This window comes from Phoenix dactylifera, chromosome 6 (assembly GCF_051530095.1).
Source record: "Phoenix dactylifera cultivar Ajwa chromosome 6, Ajwa_hap1_PhDact_Kaust_v1.1, whole genome shotgun sequence".
In the NCBI taxonomy this organism is placed as follows: domain Eukaryota; kingdom Viridiplantae; phylum Streptophyta; class Magnoliopsida; order Arecales; family Arecaceae; genus Phoenix; species Phoenix dactylifera.
Window position 1 is genome coordinate 25,193,394 of NC_143195.1, and position 27,621 is coordinate 25,221,014.

At 40.1% G+C, this 27,621-nt stretch overlaps 1 protein-coding gene across 3 annotated transcripts; it reads right to left on the bottom strand.

Annotated features, from left to right (window-relative positions):
* Nucleotides 1–9,654: 9,654 nt before the first annotated feature.
* LOC103718601 (vacuolar acid trehalase) lies at nt 9,655–21,735 on the bottom strand. Of its 3 annotated transcripts, XM_008807499.6 has the most exons (8): nt 21,470–21,734; nt 19,071–19,144; nt 14,958–14,999; nt 13,829–13,870; nt 12,480–12,563; nt 11,846–11,933; nt 10,020–10,117; nt 9,655–9,935 (listed from the first exon to the last, which is right to left on the bottom strand). In XM_008807499.6, exons 1-8 carry the CDS (start codon nt 21,657–21,659, stop codon nt 9,915–9,917), a joined length of 639 nt encoding a protein of 212 aa, XP_008805721.4. In that variant the 5' UTR covers nt 21,660–21,734; the 3' UTR covers nt 9,655–9,914. The 3 variants fall into 3 exon arrangements, with proteins under 3 accessions (XP_008805721.4, XP_089780050.1, XP_089780051.1); XM_089923924.1 differs by lacking the exon at nt 14,958–14,999 and having other exon boundaries at nt 21,470–21,735; XM_089923925.1 differs by lacking the exons at nt 13,829–13,870; nt 14,958–14,999 and having other exon boundaries at nt 21,470–21,735.
* Between the last annotated feature and the right edge of the window lie 5,886 nt (nt 21,736–27,621).

The following is a 27,621-nucleotide window of genomic DNA, read 5'->3' on the forward strand; positions in this document are numbered from 1 at the left end:
AGAAACATAATTCATTTTAATGATCATAACAATCTTTATGATATGATTTTAAAAATTATAATAGTCTAATATTATGAATTTCGAAGGATTGATCAAGGAGAAAGAGTCACACATCTGATTTGTTTTGGCTGTGCATCATGGCCACTTGGAATACCAAATATGAGACCTATTAAAGTAACATGCCAACGTTTGTTGTATGCTTTACCTGCGGGCCACCTATATGAAATGGTTCACATCATGTGGGTCCAACCAATATGGATTAGATTCAGACATAGGTCAGAAGGCATGATTCTGAAAGGTGGGTGGGGACTCAGAGATCCGTCGGAAGAAATGACTCCAAACTGTTAGGGATGTAAATCTACACAACCATTAAGTATCCATCATTCACCTTTTTAGGCTTTTTATCAAGTTAATCATCAAAGTCAACCTTTTTTTTTGCGAAAGAGAAAAAGTCAACCATCTAATGCACTCGCACTCGCAATAAGTACAGAAGAAAAGTTCTCCTATTTTGTTATCCCCAATGCATCGAGTGGGGACTCTCCTTTCCTCTCTTACCACCCTCCCAATTTTTTTTTTAAAAAAAACGTTAATAGAAGGAAATATATTTGATGAGAACATGGAGGATATGTTTTGTGGAAAAAATGCAACCTTATAGGAAGCACTAGGGGATTATGAATTTGGCTTTGCCTTTGCAATCAGGCTCACTTTGCTGTCTGAGACTTCAATCATGTCAGCTTTAGCCATCTTGCTATAGTAAACTAGATTATTTTAGTTTATTAGCCATGTAGGATAGGCTTCATGAGTGTTTTATTCACACCCAAAATACTCAAAAATATGCCATCCAAAAATTAAATCAAGATTTTTTGATTGCTTAGTTTAAATGAAAAACCTGAGTTCATACAATTATACTCCAAATACTAAAATTTATTTTTATTATTATCTTTTCTTAAATATTATCTTCATGTTCGAAACCAAACATTTAAGTTGGTACGTGACATAGCCAACTAAGGGCCTCTATCCAAAGATATTAGCTGAAAGATGTTACTTAGGTTTCTTGATCTTTTATAAGGTAAGATTTACCCAATGCATAATCGATGTGAAATTAGACACATATCCGTATGGATCTTCTTGCATATTTTTTGTATTTAAGCCCTAACACATTCACTATGCTAAGGATTCAAATCCATTCAAGTTCAATCACAAACATCACAATCAATTCATGGTAATCCAAATAGGCCCATGCTATAGTATCCTCTAATGCACATAGGTTATGGACCAAATCTGCAGATACCATTTGTATTAACTCAGATCTTATCTAAAAAGACTAGTTAAAAAATATTATTTAGATTTTTTGGCTTTCTATAAATATCCAAGATCTTTTCGATGCATATCGAATATAAGTTTAAATATATATTTGTACGAATCTACATAATTATCTAACATGATTTAGGTTTAGACATGTTCAACTTTCGATTAGGCACTCTCTCTCTCTCTCTCTCTCTCTCTCTCTCTAACTATACAGTGACCGACGGTTGGCACTCTTTTAGAAGCAGATGATCGGGAACTGCACATCCAAAGAAACTGAAAGAGAAAGAAAAAAAAGGATCATTGAATTCTTTTTTAATTTTTCTAAAAAGTCCGAGAAGTCGAGCGGCCATTGAATACAAAAGCTGTTTTGTCTTATCTAAATGATGGATCAAGGCCAGCTATTAAGCAAGTATTTATACGCACAATCCTCCCTTTAAACCAGCGGCGGAAGACAGCTGCTTCTTAATAAAATGCAAACCGCTCACGATACCAAGAGCATCAAGGAAAATAGAAAATTGATCTTGTGAACAAAGGGAGTGTCCTTATATGAGTCATCTGAGATTCCACCACACAAAAGGAGGACCGGGAAATTTAAAAATAAAAAAAAAAAGGTGTTTTGAGACGTTGCAGAATAGCCCTAGTTTATATGTGAATCCTTGTATGCTGTCTGCCACGTCTCATTTTACAAAGGCAATTTGCTCAGACAATACAACTCAGTCCCGTAGCAATGCCTTAAAAACAAAAAATTATATCATGCACTGCATGCATCATATTTGGCCATGCACTATGCCAATCAGATCATCTTATTCTTGCATGCTGTATTCATCGTGCACTAATCTCAATGATTAGCCTATAGAAATGAGACGACTTGATTGCTGCGGTACACCGCGTTGGTGCATGCGATGCAGGATACTGTTTACCTTTCCAAACCCACAGAATGCCACTTTCCAATTGCCGAGTGGAGTTTTCTTTAATAATTAATGCGGATGGTCCAGGGTAACGTTGATAGCATCATGGGCACCTACGCAAAATTCTTTTACGTACACTACAGTAAAATTAGAAAAGGCCGACCCTTTTTTGCCGACGCTAGGAAAAAGCGTCGGCAAAATTTTCTGCCGTGCCAACTTTTGCCAACGCTTTTGAAGAGTGTCGGCATTTTGAAGAATAAATGACGCTTAAAAGCGTCGCCATAGTCGTCTAGCGAAAGCGTTGCTGCGAAGCGTGGGAACTGGACCTAGGACGACGCTTTTAAGCGTCATTATTGTCCCCAGCCTAAGACGACGCTAATAAGCGTCGAGTAAACACGACGCGTATAAGCGTCGATCAAAGACGACACTTCTAAGCGTCGTCTAAGGCTAGAAACCCTTAAAACCCAGTGCCCGACCCCGATCGATCCCTCCCTCATTCTGCCCTATTTCTCCTCTTCGGCTTCCGTCTTCCTCCTCTCCGGCACTGCCTTTGCCACCCGTCTTCCTCCTCTCCGGTGCCGAGCGTTCGACTCCAACCTCCTCTCCTCCTTCCTCCTCTCCGGCGCCGACCGACCAACCCCGACCTCCACCTGAGGTATTTTTCTCCTCCTCCCTTTTCTCCCTCCTTCTCGTCTCGCTTGTTCTCCTCCTATTCTCAGTACTGCTCTCATCTCTCTATCTGTCCTATGTGCTCTTCTTCTTTTTTGGGGGGGTTTCTAATTGTATTGATTGTTGGTGATGTTTGCTACTTGGACTTAGTATTCTTTGCTTCGAACTATATGGATCACCCTTTGTTTGTTATATTTTGCTACAATTTGGATGTTTTGTTGTTCTACTCGTATGGGTTTTCCTCACAATTTCCATCGAGTCATCCTGCTTTGTGAACAATTCTATTGGGATAAACCTTCTACTTCATCTTTTTGTTTTTAAGTTTCTCGGTTTTTATCTATTTATAACTTGGCATTTTGGTAAGATAGGTCTTGTTCTGGCGTTTAGAAATTCTTTGCTTCATCAGTTAAGGAAAGTTGAATGGGTTTTCATTTTCTGTCAAAGTTTTTCTTAAGATTCTTTGTAGTTGTAATCCTTGATAATTTAATTTTGCTGACATGGGTGATACCGCTGTTCTTAAATGAGTTCATCTTAAAGTTTTTGAATTATCTGTAGAATTTGATCTTTAGTCTACAGGGATACGTTCCAAGATTTCTCCAGGTAAAAATTTATGTTGTTGCACAAAACTGATTAGAATCGAATTTGACCTCCTCCCTGAGGTATTTTAAGGCCTGTTGACAACATTCAACTTAGTGGAAAGGTCTTCTCGGGCCATCAGAAACATGGGAAGGAAAACCACCAAGTTCCAATAATCTAAGTTTTGACTTCTTATAATGCTGAAGAGCTTTGTGTTTTGTAACATCAAACCATCAATTGCATGCTTGCTGATTTGGGGCATGGACTAGATATTCTTGCCTTCCATTCATTATTGTTAAAAAGAAAAACTGCATGTTACTTTATATGATGCTTATTCTGTTACTCAAGTGTCATGTCAATATTTAATTTCCTTTATGCTTAAGCATGGACCATTAAAAGATATATGACTTAATACACTCTGATTTTCAGAATGTGAATGTGAATGTCAATTGCAACTAGTGGTGTTTGGACCTAAACAGGAGAAGATGAAAACTTGTGTTAGGAACCTAGGGTACGGCCATCACTTGCATTCTGCTGTTGTTGGCTGATATAATCACCATTTGATGTAAGATGCTTTCTGTAAAATCAAGTTTTGAAAGAGTATTCTCCCTCAAGTTGCTTCAAGGTCTTGGTCTCTATTTTAACTCAATCACAAAAGTTTCTGAACCATGGGCCATCTATGAATAGTTTAGCATTGTGCCACCATTATCAATGCTAGTGTAGTTGCTGCAATCTGATGCTATTCTTGCCTATGTCAGAGCTGCAGTTCTTCATAATGCTACTCTGACACAGTAATAGCTGCTGCTTTAAGTTTCACTATACAGGTGGTCAGAGATGACTAAGCCGCTTTAGATTTTACTATTATGATGGTCAAAGATGACTAAAAATACAACCTTGTCACAGTCAGAGATGTGTTAGTCAAAGGCCCCGAACTCTGTTTAAGGACTGCTCCCAGATGTAGAATATGATCGATCACAGCAATTAGGTGCATCAGGCAAGATGAAGTTCCCATTGTCTATAAGATAAATTATTCTTAACCACCTAATTGATACTCCAAATTTGCGTATAACCCCTACAACCTAAGCACTCTGATTCCTGACTCATTTAAAAACAGAAGTACAGCAAATCCCCCTCCCCCAATGTCTTCATGTTCCTGTACTGGTTCCCTCCTCCTGTAGGCTTCAAAGTCCATCCTTCAGCACTCCAGCATTTTTCACATCACTACCCTCTCCCAAATCCCAAAAGCAGTAACTCAAATTTGAGTAATCATCAACTGTCCTCTGCAATTCTTATTTCTAATTCTAATCTAGTTTCATCAATTAACATTGTATTATATGCTAATAACATACATCATGGCATTTCTTAAAGGTATTAAATCAGCTCATCTACAAAAATTAGGACCAGATACGGGCTTTTGCCTTAATCAGCTCATCTCCGGCCATAAGTGAGCTTTGTCTAAGGAACTGCCGAAACGTGTCATAAGTGAAGTGGACCTGCTTTCATAGGTTTACTAAATCACAAGGTGACGGTCCCCCTTAGATGAGCTTCCAAAATAAGACTCCATAGTCACAGTTTTTAGAGGCCCAAATTTAAGTATAATTGTTGTACTACGAGGAATAGCATGTGTGATGATTGCAGGTAATGCTTTGTCTAACTATAGGAGTGTGATGATCTAAGTGTTACCTCAATGATCATATTCCTCGGGATTCAGGTCTTGAGACTTGAGTGGTGCTATCATCAAGATTTCGATCTAAACAAGCTATTACACGTAGAGACTCCACAGTAGTATGACTCTCTTAGTGGGATTCCTTCCTAATCTCAAAATAAAAATATATAGTGATCAAAATTGTTCCATCGTAAAATTTTCTTTGAAAAGTGTGTGTATGTATGTATGTATGTAAAACCAACAAACTGAGCCCGGTCCACTTGACTGGCCCAACACATTGGCCCCCCCCCCCAAAAAAATGGCACGTGCCGTGCACGTGCCTGGAGGGAAAAGAACTCCTGATGGGAGTCTTCTCCCTCCCTGAGTTGGTCAGACGGATCGGATTCCGGTCGCAGCCGAGCTGTATTTAGAACTCCACCCCATCCTCTCTTCCTCCTCACCAAGGAACCAACCCAAATCGAAGCTCTTTGCTGAAGATCTCTTCGGTTTTCCCTCCGAAGCTCGGTGGTCGCCGCCGCATCCAAATGCCGCCAGAACCAAGTAAAGATCCGATCTCCCTCGAGCCACCCTCTTTCTTTCCTTCAGATTCTTTGGAGCCTCGATGTCAGCCGGTAATTGCCAGATTTTGGGCAAAAAGGGAATGCACTCCTTCCCCTATTTTTGAAAACTAGCCCTATTTTTTTTTTTTATTCCGGTTGCCTCCATTGCCAACGCTTGTTGCCGGAGGCTTACCTTGATCCCTCATGGTGGTTGGAAGCTATGGCCAGAGCTCCAAACACCGAGATGCGTTGGTTTCATAGTTCAAGAGGTCGAAACTGTTTTTTGGTGTTTTTGGTGTTTTTGGTGTTTTTGGTGCTTTTGGCTGCCTGTTGGCCGACCATAGATCTCTAATCTCAGGCATCACCTGCAGCCATCCTCTTCCTTCCTCTTCCTTAGTTAGAGAGAGAAGCTTCCTTTCTCCCTCTTTTCTCTCTCTTCCCCATGCTTTCTCAATCTTATTCTCTCTCTTATTTCTCTCTCTTGATTCATGGCTAGACATATTAATTGATCTAGGTTGATCGTGCCATTGACAACTAAACTCAAACCTCTAACTGAACTCGAACTAAGATTCTCTCTCTTTCTAAGTTTCTCTCTCTACTAAACTTTCTCTCTCTACTCTCTCTAGGATAGTTGGATCCAATAGGGACTGTTCATAGTGATTTTGAATTAACCTTGGTGAAGGATCCTGATCTAGGGTTGTCGGGTGGTGTGTCAGCCCCATCTTGGCTCCGGCCAAATACTGTAAGATTTGATCACGCTGATCTTTGTTAAACCATCTGTACCTTAGTTCAAGTATGATTCGATGAATTTTACTTTGATCGGCCAAGGTGTCGGGCACTCCCTCTTGGTCAGCCTTGCGCATGTGTAAGAATTTAAGTTTTTTTATATTATGATGAAATTCTAAAAATATATATATAATTTTTGAATATTATTTGCTAGTTGAATTGTGTTCGTAAGGTAAGTAATGTAACCATTTTCTAGATTTATCAAAAAATTATAAATATTTTTTTGAATCGAATTATTCTTGATTTATGAATTTGATGCATAATGTTATATGCCTTTTTTAAGAATATTGTATGATTTTTTTTTATGGAACATATTGGTTTTGATATGGATTATGTTTTATTGATTTCGATATTGCATCTTTTGATTCGGAATATGGAATATGTTTTGAGAAAAAGAATTTTGAATTTTATTAGATTTAGACTCATAGTTAGACTATATTGAGGATCCTGCCAATGGGGGCTATTATGTTGGCACGTGATTTGTTTTGAAGGTTGTATCCAAGATGATTGGTGACATACTACCAGCAGACCAGTGGTTCTGAAGGACTTTGCTGTAAGTTGACGTGCAGCTCACTACAAGAAGATTAGTCGGTGTTTGCCATAGAAAAAATGTGGCCATAGTTTTTGACGGTCGATTTGAATTTGATGATTAGAAAAAAATTAATTTATAAATGATATTTGGATTTTTAGAAAGATTGAATTTAGCGCAAGTAATGTTTCACTTTTTCTAAATTTATCAGCAATTAATAAAATTTTATCTTTTTAAAATTTATTAGTAATTATTAAATTATTATATTCATGACTTTTGAGTGATATTATGATGATGTATAAATTTGATGGATAGTATATTATTATGAAAAATATTATTTTGAAATATTATGATAATATACGATCTTATTATGAATATGATTGATTGATTTGATACCTTATGACTTTAGAACTGGAATGTAGAACCTAAAACTATTTGAATTTCAACCTCGCTGTGTTGAGAACCGCACCAATGGGGACTAATATGCTGGCACGTGAATTGTCCTGAAGGTTGTGTCTAAGATGATTAATGACATACCGCCAGCAGACCAGCAGTCCTAAACGATTTTGCTGTAAGATGATGCACAGTTCACCGCCAGATAATTAGTCGGTGTTATGACCCTGCCATAGGATAATATGGTCATAACTCAGGATCGATAAGATGAAATAAATATTTGAAAAATTTTGAATATATGAACAGAATTTTAATATTTTAAAAAAGATTTGATTTGTATATTCGTGCTACATATATGCTTATTTTTTGCATATTATTATCTATTTGATTGCCTGATTTATCTAGTTAGAGTGTTCATTGCTTAGTAGGTTGTTTAGCTCATTATACGATTTCTTTTTTTTTTTTTATAGATTCAAAGAAGTAGCCTACTAAGGTTTTCAATATGGAACAGTGACTAAAAGAACTGTGGCACAAATTATCTTAGATTAAAGTTTATTTAAATTGATGTTTTATCTTAAACTAATGTTAGAATTGTGAGATATTGTAAGTTGAGTTAGTTAATCAAATAAAGTTTGTGTATTATTAATTAAATTATTTCGCTGTATATTTATGATATCATGTTGAGATGCCTTATATGCTAGTGGAGAAAGTTCTCTTTGAATATGCGGCAGTTGACGCGACCCCCGACTCACGATCTCGGGTTGGGGACGTGACAATATAGGAGTCGATTTGTCTAAGCAATCATGTCACATCCATGACCATAATTCTGCTTATGTCTTTATCCATGGGACATGCAAAACTGATAAACTGAATGTATTTTTTGTTAGCTAATTTGGTTAATGATGTACTTCAAAATTCTAGATTTTCAGATTAAGTTTCATATTGAATACCAAGTAAATTGGGTGACTAGTTATATGATGTTACTTGCCTTATTCTTTGTAGTGGACTTAATCTCTTAAGTCAACTAGGATAACATTAAGAAAAGGAAAACATTTAATGGCTTAATTAGAGAAATAAGAACCAGAAGAACATTAGTGCACCATACAAAAAAAGAACCATAAGAACATCAGTACAACTTGATTCCTTAACAAAGGACCTACAGGCTTTGTTAAGGTAATGCTAATTGTTTGCAACTCCCCCATGAAGAACCCCATCTTTGAAGTGGTGCTCTTGGTCTGTAGATCTGTCATGCCAGTTCCTCCATGCCTAAGTCATCGCTTCTTCAACTTCTATATTTTGTCTCTAACATCTAACCATGAACTGCCCTCAGAATAATAAATAAATAAATCTAACCATGGATTTTTCCTATTCTGTTTCTCTTTATCTCTACAGCCTTGGCTACTAACGAGATACCTTTCACTATTTATTTATTTTCCATTCTTTTTGTATTTTAACATGGTTTTCAAATCTTGCCATTAAGTAAACTACTCATTTCACATGCCATCAAAGATGAGTTAAAATTTTCTTATTAAGAGACTGTCTTTAATGTATTTGCTAATGGATTAGAAAATCTTAAGACCATTTTTTGTCCAGTTTGCTCCCACCAACTTTTTAAATCATTCTGCAGATACATAGACTGGCAATCGTGTATCAACAACAATCATATGTGGATAACGTGAGGCTGGGCATCGCACGCGGTTACTGTGAACAATGGAACTATGCACCTTCAGGGCATTTCTGAAGCTAGCAAGCATGTGCAGCGACGGGGAGGATGCCAATGGGGCCACAAATTGGATGCCCTCTTATGTGGCTAGTCATTCAGATGGTACTCTGTGGACGCAGAAGGGAGAGCTGCCCAGGGCTCTCCATGATGTTTTGTTTTCCGACTTTACATCCCCCCCCCCCCCCTTTCAAAAAAAAAAAAAAAAAAAAAAAAAAAAAAAGGAGAAACTAGCAAGCATGGAATTCACAAGTCATGTTAGAAGGCTAAATCTCAAATTTAACCTGGAAGACTCATGGAATTCGTGTCAAACAATTTCTTAACATTCTCACGGTACAAGGAGGTTGTATTGAACATACACAGCTTGTTGAATACTTTGTAACAAAAGGACTTGCAAAAAATGGAATTCTCCCACAGAACTCTTATCTCGGGATGCCCTTCCAGATTAATGAATTAGCCAGATAATTGCAATTAGAGTGAACCTCTTATTTGCTTTCTTCCCCTTCTTTCTCACTGTTTCTTTCACACTTCAACAGCAAATTTTACATTCCATTAACGAATGAACAAATAAGTATGTATATTTCATATAATAGTGTATTAATATACAGTTCTAGTGATTTCGGAAGCAGCTACAGATGGCCGTCATGATACTTTATGCCCTCGAACAAATTTCATATTTTGGTTTTACAGGGACTACAAAACCAGGACAAAGTCTTTCTGGAAGCAGTTCTTTCCTCTGCACTGGTTGGCCCAAGTACTTTGTGTCGGCGAAGACATTACTATGACCAGATCATTTTTTCTTCTTGTATAATGGCGTAATCTAACTTGACTGCTTACCTGACTGAATCATGCGAGAAATATTGTAAGAAAATTAAATTGATAATATAGACCAAAGCGATATAAGATCACGAAAGTTGAACCGAACCAGCATTTCGTGGTCCCCCATGATCTCTTCAATCACATCTCCAAGTAGTTTATCTGCACTATTAGGTACAAGTGCTGCAAATACAGCTGGTTTCAGTCCTGCATAGAAATAACATCATGTGTGGCATTAAAGTTCATAGAATTGAACTGATATAAAACAGCAAGAAATAATGTAGATAATGTGTTGCAAAAATATCAAGCTTGTTCAATATAATAGAAGAATGCGTTCATGTGCAGACATTCTTATCTCATACTAGTGGCGGCAAATCCTTCTTGATCGAGCATGTATGCCTCTCTATGAATTAAAGAATTGCTTCTTGTTTTATGCATTAAGACATATTCAACCTCCAGTTATCTCACTATTTTATGTTTTAACTCAATGCATCTTTATGAATAGAAGAGGGATGTGAGCAAGTGAGGCCGTGCTCAAGCTCTCTCGATCGTAATTGAGCTTAGCTTCAAGTGCTCAATTAATTTCAAGCTGAACTTGAGTTGCTCATGAACAGCAGCTTGCCAAGGGATTGATGAGAGGATGTGGTCTTCCCAAGCTCTTACACATAAGGTTTGAGCTAATCTCAGTCATTATATCTAAATCTAATGGTTGAAATCTTTATTATCAGTGAGAGAAATATTGATGGTAAAAAAGTAAATTTGAACAACAGGTCTTCATAAGAATGATGATTCACTATATATACTAGTCTACAAGCACTTTAGTGCACATTAAATTTAAGATAGGAGAAAATTATAATGATTAACTTGAAAAGATGGAGTGGTGACCTCTGAAGTAAAAGAAGTATATACTTAAAAATGTATACACACGCACACGCATTTGCATGTGCACGTGCACATGCACACCCACACACATATGGACTATGCTCCTCTCAAAAGGAGAGGGCATCTATTCCTTCTGATTCTAAAATAAAATAATGAGGCCTCCAAATTGAAGATCCACACCATTAATTGTGATTTATACCATAAAAATACTTAAAAACACAAAATTACATATTTTGGAGGTCTCTAGCTTATGCATCAAGTAGGTGCAAAATGAACGGTTAAAATGATATACGAACATATTTTGCTCTAATTTAAGCATTAAACTTTATTAATTCTTAACTAATATTTATTTCAATATGTCTAAATCATGGCCAAAAGGTGGGCTTCAATTTAATTTTTTATCATGTATTTTAGTATACTAGCACAATAAAAATTGTCCATTTTTGTGGCCACATGATGCACAGGTTAGAGACCATGATGCACAGGTTAGAGACCATGATGCACAGGTTAGAGACCATGAAAACATGTTATTTTTGGTTTCCAGGTATTTTTAGTAAGATAAATCATGATCAATGGTGTAGATCTTTGATTTGGATGCCCACTACTGATTTTGAAAGTAGTTGAAGATCTAAATAAAAAATCCCGGGCTAATTGATTCTTCAACTCTATAGCAAGACTATTGTAAGAAGGAAAGTCAAACGAATGAATAAGAAGATCTCGTTCGATTTCCTGCATGAGGGAAATCGACTGATAGACATGCTTAACTTTAAGTAGTGCTAATAAGTTCTACCCACTATTGGATTTGAACCAATGACTCCCGCCGTATGAAAGCAATACTCTAACCACTGAGTTAAGTAGGTTATTTATCACCAAAAAAAGTGTATAAGGCATGCTTAATCAAGATTAGCACAAGCAAACAAGGTAACTCTGAATATTAGCTCTTCTTACATTTGTGAACCTGTCATCAAACTAAATATCAACTTGAAGATAAGTTGCTTAACTTATTTGACTGTGAAATCTAGATATGCTGATTGAACGATGAATATTTCATACCAGTTTCTGGAAATGCATCAACAAACATCATCATCTCTTCGCCACTTAAGCCAGATAAGAAGCATATTCTTGGCAATGATTTTGCAATCTGTAAATTGAGAAAACATACTTACCACTGGAAAAGTAAGGAATTATAATGCAAGTTAGTTGATATAGTCTATGAATTATGACACAAATAATGTTTTCAGTCCGATAAATGATGAGAGATCAAACAGGAGATCTTTTGCTGGGTCCTCAGAAGCATGAATAGCATCAGCATGAATAGCAAGGAAGATAATGAGAGACGGGCTTCTAGATTAGGATTAGGATTAGAATTGTGGATTTTCTGAAGTCTAGGAATAGTGAGGTGTTTAGGAACTAAATTCCTGTTACTAACGGAAATACCAAGGATGCAGATTGACCTTTGAATATATAATGAACTAGCATTTTGCATGGTATGATTGGTACGGCCATGCAAAATGAGATATATCACTAGAATAATATACAGAAATACCATGTTTATGGGTTTAATCTATACTTTTTTCTTTGGCAGTTTACTGTAATTCCACTATTCAATACTTTTACTTTGATGGACTTTGAATAAGGCCAAAAATTTTTGATGAACATATAAATAACAATAAATTAGTATCTTAACCTTCACATCTTCTAGATCACATTGTTCAATATGCATTGCATCCCAAACTGATAGCTTCATCATATCTTCGGTACAATAAATAACCTGAAGACAAGACAGTTCCAGAATTAGCATTAGAAATTGAGAAACATCAAATGCACATTGACATATCGATACCTGCATCTCTTCCGCACAATAGCAGATTAACATAAATATGTGCATATCTCTTCAAGAAAAAGGTAAACATGTGCACAATAAAAAGAGGCAATAAAAATCTAAAAAACTGAATCTTAATGGAGGATTGACACTTGAAGTCTATACATGATGCAAATTCTTTATATTCATATTTCCTATAGAATCTAGAAATTCTAACCCCATGATCTGCTGATCAGTTGGATTTTCCTAGAAAGAGAGATTTGTTTGGATGCCATCATGGACGGTTACAGGGGTTTAGGATTTCTCTGGACTCGGATTTCTAAGTATCAATTTATTGTCTATTTGGCCATCCACCACCCCACCATGTTTTTGAATGCTCAATCAATAATTATTCCTAGTACCAATAAAATATAAGCAGAAAAGTTGATGTGCTAATCTACAATGCAGATAAACTAAAATGTGATTAAAAAAGCAAGAAAATAGTAGAAATTCTTAATAAAAGTAAATTTGCAATTTTACCATTGATTTGAGGTAATAAACAACATGAATAGACTTCATATTCCCTCTTTGGTTAGAAAATATCAATACATTTTGCTTCTTGAAAATGAGAGAAGCAGAGGTGAATAAATTCACTGAATTCTCTGGTAAAACTAGGAAGTTCTGCTAGTGATTTTTATAACCTAAAAGGAGATACCCCTGGTAAAGTGGGAGACTTGGATCTACATGTAAAGATAAATGAAAGAAGAACCTAAAAAAGTGGGTGAAATGGTAAAAAACTTCACTGCCTTTTGGGCATAAGGACAACATATAGGAATTCTGAAGGCTTATCATGCCACAGGACATGGAATTGGATGAGAAAGAGTGGTGAAATTGGATGCATAAAACTTATAGTTACTTTGTTTCAAATATGGCTATGAGCGTTGCTTGCGCAATAAAATATATCATGAAATCAGCTTCATTTAGATAGTTCCACCTCATAATGAGCTTTGTCCCAAGCAATATGCCTCTAGTAATAATCTAAAGAAGCATAGAGAAGCATCAGATTAAAAACACAAATGCTTAATCAAACATATTGAATCAATATAAATAACTTGTTATATATGTAATTGAAGCAACTTTTTTGTTTATGGATGACATATAGTTGGAACATCCATGTTTCTAGGAGCGAAAATGGCAAGAAACAAAAAGAATTAGCATGATTGTGTGAAGGTTACCTTTAAAAACTCACCATCTAGCTCTCTTAGAAAGTTCTTAATCTGCAATTGAAACATACATACATCATAGGTGGAAACAGTCACCAGGAAGCAAGATGTTTATGATGAATAAGAGATCTAATGATCTGAATGTCCGCCTGAAACTAAGTTAATCTTAAATGCTTATAAAATCTTATAAAAAGATAAGAAAAATATAAAAGAAATTATGTGGATATCTGCTTACTAGAAAAGATAAATCAACACATCTATGCCTTAAGCAACTTGCAAGAAACTTCTACATGGTATCTAGAGCCCATGGTTTTAAATACCGTTGAAATGGGATGGTACCATCAGTACCGTACCACTCTAGCATGAAAACGGGACCTGGATGGGGTCTGGGACACCAAAATGTGTTCAAATTGAGATGTACTAGCCATGCAATGGAAACCAGCTGATACAACGCCCAATTCAGCCAGGATGATGCCCAAACCATGCATCTCATTCAAAGCAAGTTGATATCAACAGCATTAAGCCCAGTTATGTTGGCACCGAGGGGCATCCTGAATGGGACGGCAATTTTTATAAAGAATTTAGGTGTTGGTATGGATATCAACACTCCGATACGACACATCTGTTCAAATACCATGAAGATATTAAAAAAAGGAACCAAATCACCCTAATAGGCATAGTAGGCCTACAAAACAAAAAAATGATAACAAAAATTGTTTTAAAAAAAAAAACTCAAAATTGCATACGATTACGATACCGGTACACAATGCCATACCATGAGCAATATGGGATCGATCTTAGTTATCGGAAGCATGCTAGGTGTAGGTATGTGGAAGCAGGTCTCCTAAAAAATAGTACAAAAACACTTAGAAAGCGAGTGCAAGGATAAGTTTTCAAGAAAATTTGGAAGCCATTCACCATTCTAAATGGAAGATTCTTGCTACCAAGGGACGAACTGGTACCATACTGGTCCAACAGAAAATTGGTACCACTGCAAGTACCATTTTTTGAATCCTAGCTATAGCATACTTATTATAATTAGCCGCTGACTTCCACTTTCTTAGTTGGAATCAATCTTCGCAGAAATTCTCGTGTTAAGTGGCTAAAAGAGGGCTTTCATTCTTGTGTGTGAGAGAGGTACCATGTCCATTTCATCTGCGTCAAATCCCAATAGCAATAAAGCCTGCAATATGAAAATTGTCCAACACGTCAAAGTTTGATAAAGTGGGATAACTGAATGGGATTTCCATAATGATAGGTAAGATTTTTCATCAAAATAATGTGATATGAAGTAAAAACTATTTCTCGAGACTGAACATCTATCTTGTTTAATAACCATCATGGAAGCTGCCATTATGCACTTGTGCATAGTGTCAGAACTTCCAAAGTCTGCAAAATAGGAATCCTTAAATAGCTACTTTAATTTGACAATCATATGTGCATGCTTATCAGGTTTCAGGTTCATAGAAGGAATCAAGGAAAAATCATTGTCATTGTGCTTCTTCTTTTACACAAAATAATACTACATATGAACTCAAACATCTAATATTAGTTATGCCAAAATTTGACATATCCAACCAATTAGTAAGCACCCCCCGAAGACATTATTAAACCATTTGTAGACCCCAAATGAAGGCCATCAATGTCTCATAGTCACATATAGAGGATTTTAAATGAATTTTGGTTATCAGTAGTTTAGAGAAAATAAAGAAATACAAGAAGACATTGAATCTCCTGAGATTTGGTTCATAGGATTATGAGATTCTTTACCAGCATATCGAAATTTCACATTGCAACCTATAAGAGTACCAACAAGCATATGATGCCAATACTTCTGAACAAGCAGAAAATTTTAGTGACTCAGCCTAACACTAGATACCTTGCAAATTTTTATGAACCAACATCTAGGCACTACTCTTCACAAAAGGTGAAATACAAGAATATTGGAATGCTGAGGCAGCAAGAAAAGGAAATTTATTTATAGAATTTAAGAGAGGATGCAACAAACAACATTTTCAAGAAACATTCAAACCAGCAATTAAAGGGGACTCTAATATAGTCCCCAATATATGCAATATTTCATAAAAGCAACTGTAGTAAAATTAGATAAGTTACTATATACAGGAACTATAGCGACCTAAGACCACCCATAAAGGCTTGCCAAATGGTATTATTTCAATTCTTTGGCCCAATATAAATATCCAAGATCTACGCAGTACATAGCGAATGTGGGACTAAACACATACCTGCAAAGGTCCTCGCATACTCTTCTTTTTTAAGCCCTAGTATCCTTGCTAGGCTAAGGGTCCAAATTCAACCAAATCCAATCACAAGAACCATGATCGGCTCATGATAAGCCCCAAAATAGCTTGTACTGCAGTGTCATCTAGTCCACATAGGCCATGGGTCGAGTCAACTCTGATATTGTATGTAACGATCCAAGACCTCACCTAAAAAGGCTAGCTAGAAGGTCTTATTTTGGTTCCTTGGCTTTGTACAAATACCCAAGATCTATTTAGTACATAGCTGATGTGGAACTATATACATGCCCAGAAGGGTCCTTACAGGAACAAGAATAGTATTTTTTTTTGGTACAATAGTGGCTCACACCCGATGGGTATGAATGCGGCCAATAAGATCAGAAAACAAAAGGCTACAAAAAGGCTCTGGCACAGACTCGTGATCCACCCAGGTGAAACCCGTTGAGTGATGAGCGGCAAAAAAGGCAACCCAGTCCGCAACACTGTTTGTCTCCCGATAAACATGTGTGACCTCGTAGGAGCCACACTCCTCCAGTAGGCGACGGATGTTTTGATCATATATTGCATTCACATGTTACATTATTAACTATGACTTATCCTTACACATTGTACAAGGTAAACTATTGCTTCCCTTTATAGTAGATTAAATTTTCAACTTTTCCAACATCCCTCTTCAAAATTAAGAACATAAAAGCTAGGTTTTATCTTCTAATGCTGAACAAATGGCTTCAGAAAGTTATCATGATAAGTAAGCTAACACTTGTATCTCTGTTCAATTGAAACCTTGGATCAAAAAAATTATGCTAGTCAAGGGTGCCAGCTAGTTCAGTTGGTAAAGTCATTAGGGGTTTGGTAGTAATGACCTAGGTTGAAGTCCCACCCTCACCCTGATTTTGGCTGGGCCTTTTCCTATACTAGTTCTCCAAAAAAGGAAAAAAAGGAAAAAAAATCTGCCAGTCAATGTGCTGGAATAACCTGTGGATTTACGGTTGCAAGTATGCTAGAGCTAGGAAAAGGAAAAAATAATATTGGTTTGGTTCCTTAAGAGCATCTCACATTCACTATTTCTCAAACATCTGAAAGTAAAACCATGCAAGTGTTTATTGATGACAAACCATGCAAGTGTTTATTGATGACACTTCCACTGATGCTTCTCCAAATTCGATGCATCTAAAATATTGCAGACATTCAAATCTGAACATGGTGGTCCATCACAACCTCTAATATTTTTCTCGAATGATGTGTTTGAAAGTGATGACATTTTCATCTAAAAAACTATGTTTATTCCTTTGGTAATCCCATTTGGATTAATTCACCCACTAGGTGCTTTATTTCAGTATCCCTTCCATTTGTAGGAAACGAGAATGATCACTGATATTCTTTGAAAGCCTATTTTGTCAAATTTTGATATTTGTGAAAATAACAGGGTAGGGTGGTAAAAAGTTCATGACGATCCATCTCCATTGAAGGACGTGGTTGTTAAGAACTTGAGACCATATTGATGGTTCTCCTCTGCAGAATTAAGAAAGTTTTTTGTACCATGAAAAGTATATGCTATTATATAACCAATATTCTAGTTTTGATGAGCAAATGAAGCAGAGAAACAGTTATTGTCATGGTGATTCTCAACTAGTCTATCCTAGAAAGCAAGTTGTGGATATCTTCCATAGTCCTTTTGTATATCAAATGGTAAAAAGCATCTGAGAAATATTTGGGCTAGGTTGAAGATTGTGAAATATCTTCTAATCATGATTAATAAGAAACATCCATTGGAACAAATTAATATGGGGTTGTAGCTCAAATGGTAGAGCGCACTGTTTCCATGCGAGAGGTACAGGGTTTGATCCCCTGCATCTCCATTTTCTACATTTTTTTATCTACAAATTTTATTTAATGAAAAAAATAACAAAATCGACTTCCACTAATAAAAATAAGAAAAACCTGAATTAAGATCATCATAACAAGGTCGATATACTGTTGTATCATGCATGCTTTGTGGATTTAAATATCAACGTATGGGCTTGTATCAATCAGCAATGGGCATGGTATGCTATACCGGCCCGAACCGAGCAGTATGGGGCATATCGTACCGTACCGATTTGGTATCGATATTTGGTACGGATGGCGTACTGATACTCAGTACGCTAAAAAAAATTTTGTACCGTATCGACACTATGCTAGTGTAACACCGGTACAGAATTCGGTACTGAGATGGTGAATCTTGCCAATAGGTATGGTACGGTAAATGATATATGACTTGCAAAGGTTTGGGCTTCGCTTGCTAAAATCAGGGCATGCTGGGGTTCTTTGTGCCAATCCTTAGATGCTATGATGCATATTGGCCAGTATGGCATTAGTAAGGGAAGGTTTTCAATCCTAGGCATCTAGTTATATTGTTTTAGTTAGATTTGAATTGTTTTCTAATGCTAGAGAGGGAAAATATTTTTTGCAACTTATTCCAACAGTTGCTGTTCGAGACTAGAAAATAATGGCAAGAATTGGTATATCTAAAAGTTCACTGACATTGATGCCTTCTAAAAGAGATATAGGATGAAAGCTTACAATCCTCAAGATGATGAGTAAAAGAAATACAGAGTGAACAACTCCTATCACTTTTGATGAGCTTTACAAATTTAATTTAAAGCTTCCATTTCTTGGAACTCTACAAAGTTCATGTCTTGGAAAGGCCTATGATATAATAATTTCGAGTTCTTTTTAAAAACATTGTAGAAAACAAGTCCCATTTACTGTTCTAATCAATCTGACTAATAGCAAGGGCTTGCTGAATTTTAAACTTACTGAAAAAATGAGAAACTCAAGGAGAAATCTCATTTGTTTCAACATGTACTTGCATGCAACTGGAAATTGTTGTAAGAAAAAGGATTATGGCTAGTTTTTTCAGGACAAAAGTCAGTTTTATAATCAAGGAGTTAATGCCATGGGAAATCCCTAGTCTAGATAATTAATCATCAATTTAGACCTTGGAGACTTACAGGTGGACCATAGACAGGATCATCAGCATTTAAAGGAACGAATTTTGAATCTTCAACCAACTCACTAGGAAACCCTGCAACATGCCATCAATCACCAAATCTCATCGAAAAAAGGGTTTGCATGCACAAAGCATAGATTGATATATTTGCATACAAACATCCTTAATAACTCACATTGAATTTGTCAGGTAATTGAATGAGACAATGGCATGTAAGTATCATACAATCTAGAGTAGGAAAGGATACAAATGCCATTTCACATCCTAGAAACACAAACATCAACTTAATAATTTGCAGTATTTCAAATAGTCAAGTAGGCATTGCTCAAGCTGAAGTTGCTTCTTTCACCTATTCATCATCCTATTTTACACATAAAATACTAGTCGCAGAATAGAGCACTTGAGTTTCTGATTCATAGATAAGGCCTCCAATCCATCATGCAGAGGGCGTTACTTTTTTCTATTAGAAAAATTCATATCTTATCTTCCACTGATAAGGGATAAAAGGAAGAAAAAAGAACACAAATAAAGTAAAGCAATCAAAGGAAAGCAAGGCTTAACTTATGTATATACTGATATACATCAAAATATTCAAATATCCAACGATGAGATGAAAACTCAAGCTTACAAATCATCTTTCTTACCACAATATAGTTTCATAGCTACCAACACCCATAAAGAGAGCTTCATACAAGTGTTTTGAAATGTCACTATATTGGAAAGCATTGATGAGTTTATACGATAGCAACTGAATGCTAATAATATTTTATCAGATGTCTCCAAAGAAAATGTTAAAATATATTCTCAAATATTTATAATATTTTATTGGATGTTTTCAAAGAAAATGTTATAATTTATTCTCAAGAAAATGAAGGTTATAATAAAAACACCAGCACTTTTGTTACATGTTCAAGGAAAAAATTGTAAGAAGCAAGAACAAGTAGAGTGAAGATGTGAAGTGGTTCCAAAACCTTATAGAGAACAAAAAATTGGTCAATTCATCAAGGGTCCTCATTTATAAAACCCCATAAATAAAAATCCTTAATTCCTTATTTATATATAACCTCATCATATTTCAATATTAAATGCATACTTAATTCTGTTCGAAATTTAAACTGATGGCAGCAAATTAACACCTCTCCATATAATTCATCTATAGAAAAACATTAGAATTGAACTTCATTTTTCCTAATGTAAAACTATCGCAGTCATCTTTATAACATGACTAGAAGATTTTTGTCTAAAAAAACATAATTATATTTCGTGATGTTCTTCCATGTCTTCAGCATTCATCATTTCGAGCTCTTAGATGAATATTATGCTGCAACATCATGTGATGCCACCACATATGTTGGATGAGCAGCAGGATCATGATTGTTAGCAACAATAGGATTGGAAAAAAGTGGCACGGTCAATCATACATTTACTACAAAAAAATGGCCGATCTAGAGGAGCAGCAGGGGCCCCAACTCCCCCAAGAGACATTTAAAAAAAAACCTAGAAGCAGGAAACATTTATTTTGGGCGCCACAGTTCGCCCAGAATATGGAAAAACTTTTTTTTAGCTAGACTCCTATTCAGGGTGCTGCATCTGCATCTTAAGCAAATCTTATTCTATTTTTTAAAACCTTATGGGCCATGATTGTATTCCATGTGTATCCCTTTCCACTCGAGTCTACCGCCCATTTTATCCTCCTATAGGGGGGGGGAGATAAGAGAAAATCATTTAATTGCTCTCAGCTTTTTTAAGAATAATACGAAATCTATGCCCAATTCTTCCTCTTAGGAGAAAGAGAAACCCTTCCTCCTTCCCTTGCTGTCTTAGTCTATACTAGAAAAGGAGAAGAGTTTGTTGGAGTATCTACATACATGTGGATCCAGCTCCAAAATATCAAACACAGGCAACTCCTATCTAACAAAGATGAGCAAACAAAGCACTGTTTTAGGACTTAGAAGGTTGAGATTCCCCCAAAATACCATCAAAAGATCGACTTTATTTCTTTGAGGCCAAACCAATTTTTCCAATCTTAAATGAGGCTAGTGCTTAAGGCTTCTGTACAATCTCATATCATGGTAAAGAGAATTGCTTCTAAAATGTTGACAACAAGACCATTGTTTGATCCCTTCAACACCTCCTTGCAGTTCATTTTTTGCAATAAAAAGAATCTTTTCCATTGCAAAAGTAACATAATAAGTATCTCTCCGCACCAACATCTCTTCATTCATTAACTCCGCATTATTCATTAAAGACATGCGACACAATTGCACGAAACCATTTCAATATTTAGTTCCAGCTTTAATGGAAGTCTACCAAATATTAACAGTTATTCTGTAAGCACTAGAAAATAGAATTTTTTCAGACTCTACGGATAAATGAAATAATTTAAAGAATTTACTGTACCTTCTGATGATGCTATGGGTTGCCGAGGAAATCGTTCGTTGCCCTTCTTCAGGAAGGCGGTAGAACAACAGAGCTTTAAAGAAGAAGAAGAAGGAGAAAGGGAAGCGAGAGAAGCATGAAATTTTAGGCTATTGGAGTAACGACTCGAAGGTAGTCGAGGCCAGAAGATCTGGAAAGTAGCCGTAGCCATTAAAACTAAAGAAATGTTTCCCCCCGGCTCCTCCTTTCCTCCACGCCCCCTTTCGGATATGGCCGCTGGGACAGGTGCCACGTACAAGAAAACGGGTCTGTTCGGGTCGGGTTCTAAACCCGCACCCGACATGCTTAGGTTCGGGTCGGGTTCGGGTTGGGTTCGGGTCGGGTCAAAGACCCGTTAACGAACCCTCATCAGTTGACCGATCTCCTCTTTCCAACGTGTTTTTGAGGAACTCCACCTCCAGAGCTCTAAGTCTCGAGTTAGTAGGAGCATTAGAGGTGCCATCAGTAATTGTACTATGCTTGTTGGGGGGAAAACCCAAGTCGTGCCAGTCCGAAGGCGCTCGACCAAGAAGCGCCGACCAGAAAGGCGCTCGGCCAGGAAGCGCCGGCCAGCGGTCAACCAGAAAAACGGGCGACCCCACGACAAGACACCCCGCCAACAACCGGCTCGGCTCGGCACCCGTGCCGAGCCCGTGCCTTAGCCAGATATCCAACCTCCGCCTAATCCTCTAGAGGGTCTGACAACCAAATACACGGCTCCACCGTACTCTGTTACCATCCTTCAGCCATTAAGGCACGTGACCTCCGCAGGCCTTCAGCACGCCCTATCATTAATGCGTATGACCCCTGCGGGTCTCCGATGCCCTCAACCATTAAATGAACACGGCTCAAGATGATCTCCGGATCGCTGGACCATCAAAGTGTATGGCTCTCCTTGATCACCGGTTTACTCAGCAATCAATGCACTTGCCATCTACGAACCCCAGGCCCACCACGGCCGGCAGTTCAACCACTCCAACAGGTCCGATCAACCATGACAGTTCGCTGACTCCGGTCTGATCCGGTCTTATTCTCCACAACGCCATTAATGAGCATGATCGTGCCCAATTATCACGAAAAAGACAAATTGCCCTGTCACCCCCCCAGGTAACATAATATCTTTCTATAAAAGGGAACCTGGGGGAAAGAAGGGGGGGACAAAAACAAACATTCTTCTTCACTTTTACTCCACTCGCATACTAGCCTCCTCTGACTTAAGCTTCGGAGGGCCGGCGCCGGAGAATCCGGCCACCGGCTTTCTTGCAGGATTCTCCAGGAGGACGCCACCAGCCGACGCACCGCTACCCACTGTCCCGGCAGCGGAGCTCCTCCCCTCTCGGTTCGCGGCTGCCCCCGAGTCCAATTTCCAGCAACAGTTGGCGCTAGAGGAAGGGCCCGAGTTGCTGCCATGAAACTAAGAAGTAAAGGGGCTTCTAATGCCTCTCGACGTCCTCCACCTAGTCCTGGACACTCTGTCCAGAACTCGCCGCCTCCGGCCGAGTCAACTCCTCAAGTTCGGCCGGAACAGTTCGATGCCCTGGTGCAACAGGTGCAGGCCTTGGCCACCGCTGTCCAAAGCTTGCAACCCAGGGGCATCTCGACGGCACCGCTCCCTCCGGCCCCAGTTCAACCGGTACCTCCTACAAGCGGACTTCCCTTTCAAGGTCAGGACTCTCAAGTCCAGGCCTCCCTCTGGAGAGAACATCCAGTAAGAGGCCCTGGTGGCTGGCCACAGCCCTCGGAGACTGAGTCAGTTCCAGGGCAACCTGCACCGGAGCAAACCGCTGCAGCGATCCTCCAGAATGATGAACTCGACAAAAAGGTCGAGAAGCTGGAGCGCCAGATTCAGGCACTCCATGGGAGAAAACCGGGAGTAATGGTGACTTCGAGTTCACCATGAAGTCCCCCTTCTCCCAGCAGATTGAAGACGAGCCAGTCCCACCGCGGTTCAAGATGCCGCAGGTGGAGCCTTACTGATGGGGACATCAGAGCCCTTCATCCAGATGATCCTGAGCCCCCGGATTGAATCAGACCCGTTTATTTGCATATTTATTTTATTTTATTTTTGGGTTTATTTAGGGATTTATTTGTGGTTTATTTTATTTCTGGGTTCATTTGCATTTTAGGGCTTATTTGTGTTTTTTGTGGGCTTATTAGGAGTTATTTTTGTGTAAGGGGGGTTTCATGCAAATTGTGTATTTGGGCCCTATATATAGGGAACTATTTTCTTGATTAGGGTTTAATGAAGAATTAAGAATTTCTTTTCCCCCACATTTTCCTCTTCTTCTCTTCTCCTCCCTTCTCCTTCTTCTCTTCTTCTTCCTCCTCTTCCCCTCTTATTCTGCTTCCATTTAAAATTTGGTTCGGCATCACTTACAACGGCAGGGCCGACCCCCTTGACCATCTAGAAAGTTATCGGGTCTTAATGGCCCTACAAGGAGCCTCGGAGGCCATGCTGTGCAAAGCTTTTCCAGCAACGCTCCGAGGACCAGCCCGGCTTTGGTTTACCGGGCTGAAGCCGAGTACCGTTTCCTCCTTTGAGCAGCTCGGCAGGCAGTTTGCCGGTAATTTTGCCGCCAGCCAGCCCCAGCGGCGGACATCGGACTCCCTCCTTGACATCAAACAAAAGGAAGGAGAGTCCCTCAGGGAGTACTTGGACCGATTTACTGCCGCAACATGGGAAGTCCGGGAGCTTGACCAGTCAATCGCCATGTCGGCACTAAAGACTGGAGCCCGGTCTTACAGGTTCCTCTTCTCCATCGAGAAGAAATTCCCTGTGGACCTCACTGAAATGCTTGTGCGGGCGCGGAAATATGCCAGGGCCGAGGAAGCCGTGGCTGTTAGGCGGAGCGGGGCTGAGCAGACTCCCAAGAAACAGAAAAGACGCCGCGAGGAGCGTGGCCAGCCCAGAAGCCCGTCCCCGCACCGAGCCAAAAACCCGCCCCGCATGAAGAGTCCACCCTGATTACGGGGACTGTCCCAGCAGAGGCCACCACTCCGCCCGAGGTTTCCACCACGGGCCCATGCACCCGAAGGAAGGTATGAAAACTACACTCCCCTTACTGCTCCTCGGGCCGAAATCCTCATGGAGATTGAGGGTCGGGATTATATCCGGCTCCCACCCTCGAAACAAGATTCTGGAGCTCGGCGTGATCCCCGGAAGTACTGTCGTTTCCATCGAGATCATGGCCATGATACTGAGGACTGCTACCAGCTCCGGAACGAGATCGAAGCGCTCATCCGCCGAGGGGTGCTCGATCGATTTGTGCGAGGCCGGCGTGAAGAAAAGAAGCCAGCCGAGGGAGCCGCACAGCCTGAAGGCTCAAACGCCAACAGGCCCATCGCCGGCACCATCAACACCATCCGAGGCGGGCCCTCGGTTGGAGAAGCTTCAAGGGAAGGAACCTCCTCAAAGCGCCTACGCGCCTCGGAAGCCATCTCTTTTTCAGATGAAGATCTGGAAGGAGTCGAAACTCCCCACGATGATGCTGTGGTCATCTCCATGATTATAAGTAGATTTGATGTAAAACGCATCTTAATCGATAATGGAAGCTCGGTGAACGTTTTGTATTTTGATGCCTATTGTAAAATGGGAATGGCAGAAGAGCAACTAGGGAGGATGAATGCTCCGTTGGTCGGATTTACTGGGGATTCAGTCCCAGTAGAGGGCGAGGTCGACCTCCTGGTCACGGTCGGGCTCGCCCCCCGCGAAAGTACCGTAAGGATGAGCTTCCTTGTGATACGCCTGCCCTCGGCCTATAATGCCATCCTCGGAAGACCAGGTCTCAATGCCCTCCGAGCAGTAGTCTCAACTCGCCACCTGCTCATGCGATTCCCCACTAGCCAAGGAGTTGGCGAAGTTCGTGGGGACCAGGTGGTAGCAAGACGATGCTACCTGGCGACCCATGAGGCGAAACGACCAGCCGAGGTGCCGATCCCAGCAACCGACCAGCCTTCAGCTAAGACCCTGGAGGCACGGGTCGACCCTCAGAAGGAGCGGATAGAGCCTGGTAAGCTACTAATCCAAGTTCCTTTGCGCAAAAACTTTTCCGAGCTAACCGTGCAGGTCGGCTCTGGCCTCGATGAGCGCGAAAGGGATCGCCTCGTCAACTTCTTGCGAGACAACATGGATGTCTTCGCATGGTCGCCCGCGGATATGCCGGAGATAGATCCAGAGATCATGGTCCACCGGCTCCAAGTAAAATCAACCTGCAAGCCCGTGCGACAAAAGAAGCGAGGCGTCGCCCTTGAATGACAACGAGCAGCAGCCGAGGAGGTTGACAAACTCCTTGGGGCTGGCTTCATCCGGGAGATATCCTACCTAGAGTGGCTCGCCAACGTGGTCCTCGTCAAAAAAGCTAGCGGAAAATGGCGTATGTGCATGGACTACACCGACCTGAATAAAGCTTGCCCAAAGGACAGCTTCCCACTCCCCAGCATCGACCAGCTCGTGGACTCCACCTCGGGGCACGAGCTGTTGGCATTCATGGACGCCTTCTCCGGATACAACCAGATCCGTAAAAGACGTCCTTCATCACTGACGGGGTACCTACTGCTATAAAGTAATGCCATTCGGCTTAAAGAATGCCGGGGCAACTTATCAAAGGCTGGTCAGCCGGATCTTTAAAGACCAAATAGGCCGAAACATGGAGGTATTTGTTGATGACATACTGGTGAAAAGCAAGGCGGCGCAAGATCACGTGACCGACCTTGATGAAGCATTCTCCACACTCCGAAGGTACCAAATGAAGCTCAACCCAGCCAAATGTGCATTCGGAGTCACCTCGGGCAAATTTCTTGGCTTCATCATCACACAGCGGGGAATTGAGGCCAGTCCTGAAAAGATCCGAGCGCTCCAGGAGATGACGCCTCCGAGGACAGTCAAGGAGGTACAACGGCTTACGGGCCGAGTTGCGGCTCTCGGGAGATTCATCTCCCGCTCGGCCGAGCGCTGCCTTTCATTTTTTGCGACTCTTAAGAAGCCAAAAAACTTTCTATGGTCGAACGAGTGCCAGCAGTCTTTTGAAGAGCTCAAGCACCTTCTTGCTTCCCCTCCCCTGCTCACAAAGCCTCAACAGGGTGAACTCCTCTACCTGTATTTAGCTGTTTCCCCTGTAGCAGTAAGCTCGGTTCTGGTCCGAGAGGAAGGCAAGCTCCAAAAACCAGTATACTACACTAGCCGGGTCTTGAGGGACGCTGAGACCCGATACTCCAAGCTGGAGAAGACTGTTTATGCCCTAGTCATCTCAGCTCGGAGGCTCCGACCTTATTTTCAAGCCCACACAATGATCATGCTGACCGACCAGCCGGTAAAGCAGATCCTGCAAAGATCAGACCGTGTGGGCCGGATTACTAAATGGGCCGTCGAGCTCGGAGAATTTGACCTCGAGTACCAACCCAGACCGGCGATCAAAGCGCAAGCACTCGCCGATTTCATAGTCGAGTGCACCATACCGGATGAGGTCGAGCCCGAACTTGAGCCTACATTAATAGAGCAGACCCCGAGTTCGGCATGGACTTTGCATGTCGATGGCTCTTCAAACTCGGGGGGTAGCGGAGCGGGCCTCATCCTCACCAGCCCGGAGGGGGTGGTTGCTGAGCAAGCTTTATGCCTCGAGTTTTCTGCTTCCAACAACGTGGCGGAATACGAAGCTCTCGTCGCCGGGCTCAAGTTAGCCAGAGAGCTAGGAGTGAAGGACCTAAAGACCTTCAGCGATTCTCAGCTCGTTGTCAACCAAATCTTGGGTGACTTCGAAGCTAGAGACCCCACAATGCAGGAATATCATCGAAAGGTACGGGATCTCATCTCGACCTTGAATTCCTTCCACATTCAACATGTTGCCAGGTCAGAGAATCTTAGGGCCGACCAGCTGTCAAGACTGGCGTCCTCTCGCATGAGTGAGCTCCCCAAAACGGCGGCACTGGAGTATCTCCAAAAGCCCAGTACGGAGGAGCCCGAGCAGGCCCTTTGCATTGAATTCGAGCCAAGCTGGATGGACGAGCTCATCGACTATCTGCAAGACGAAGTCCTCCCCATTGAGGAACGTGCGGCTCGCTGAGTAAAGCGTTCCGCCACCCGGTACATACTGCATGAGGAAAAGCTTTATCGGAGATTTTTCACCTCTCCCCTCCTC

What these genes read in the sequence shown, in the direction of transcription:
- LOC103718601 (XM_008807499.6), bottom strand. Translation starts at nt 21,659, where the DNA reads ATGGCTACGGCTACTTTCCAGATCTTCTGGCCTCGACTACCTTCGAGT. An exon ending in ACGCAGATGAAATGGACATG is followed by an intron (nt 13,871 to 14,957) that starts GTACCTCTCTCA and finishes TTTCAATTGCAG; the next exon opens with ATTAAGAACTTTCTAAGAGA. An exon ending in GTGATCTAGAAGATGTGAAG is followed by an intron (nt 11,934 to 12,479) that starts GTTAAGATACTA and finishes CTCAATTTACAG; the next exon opens with ATTGCAAAATCATTGCCAAG.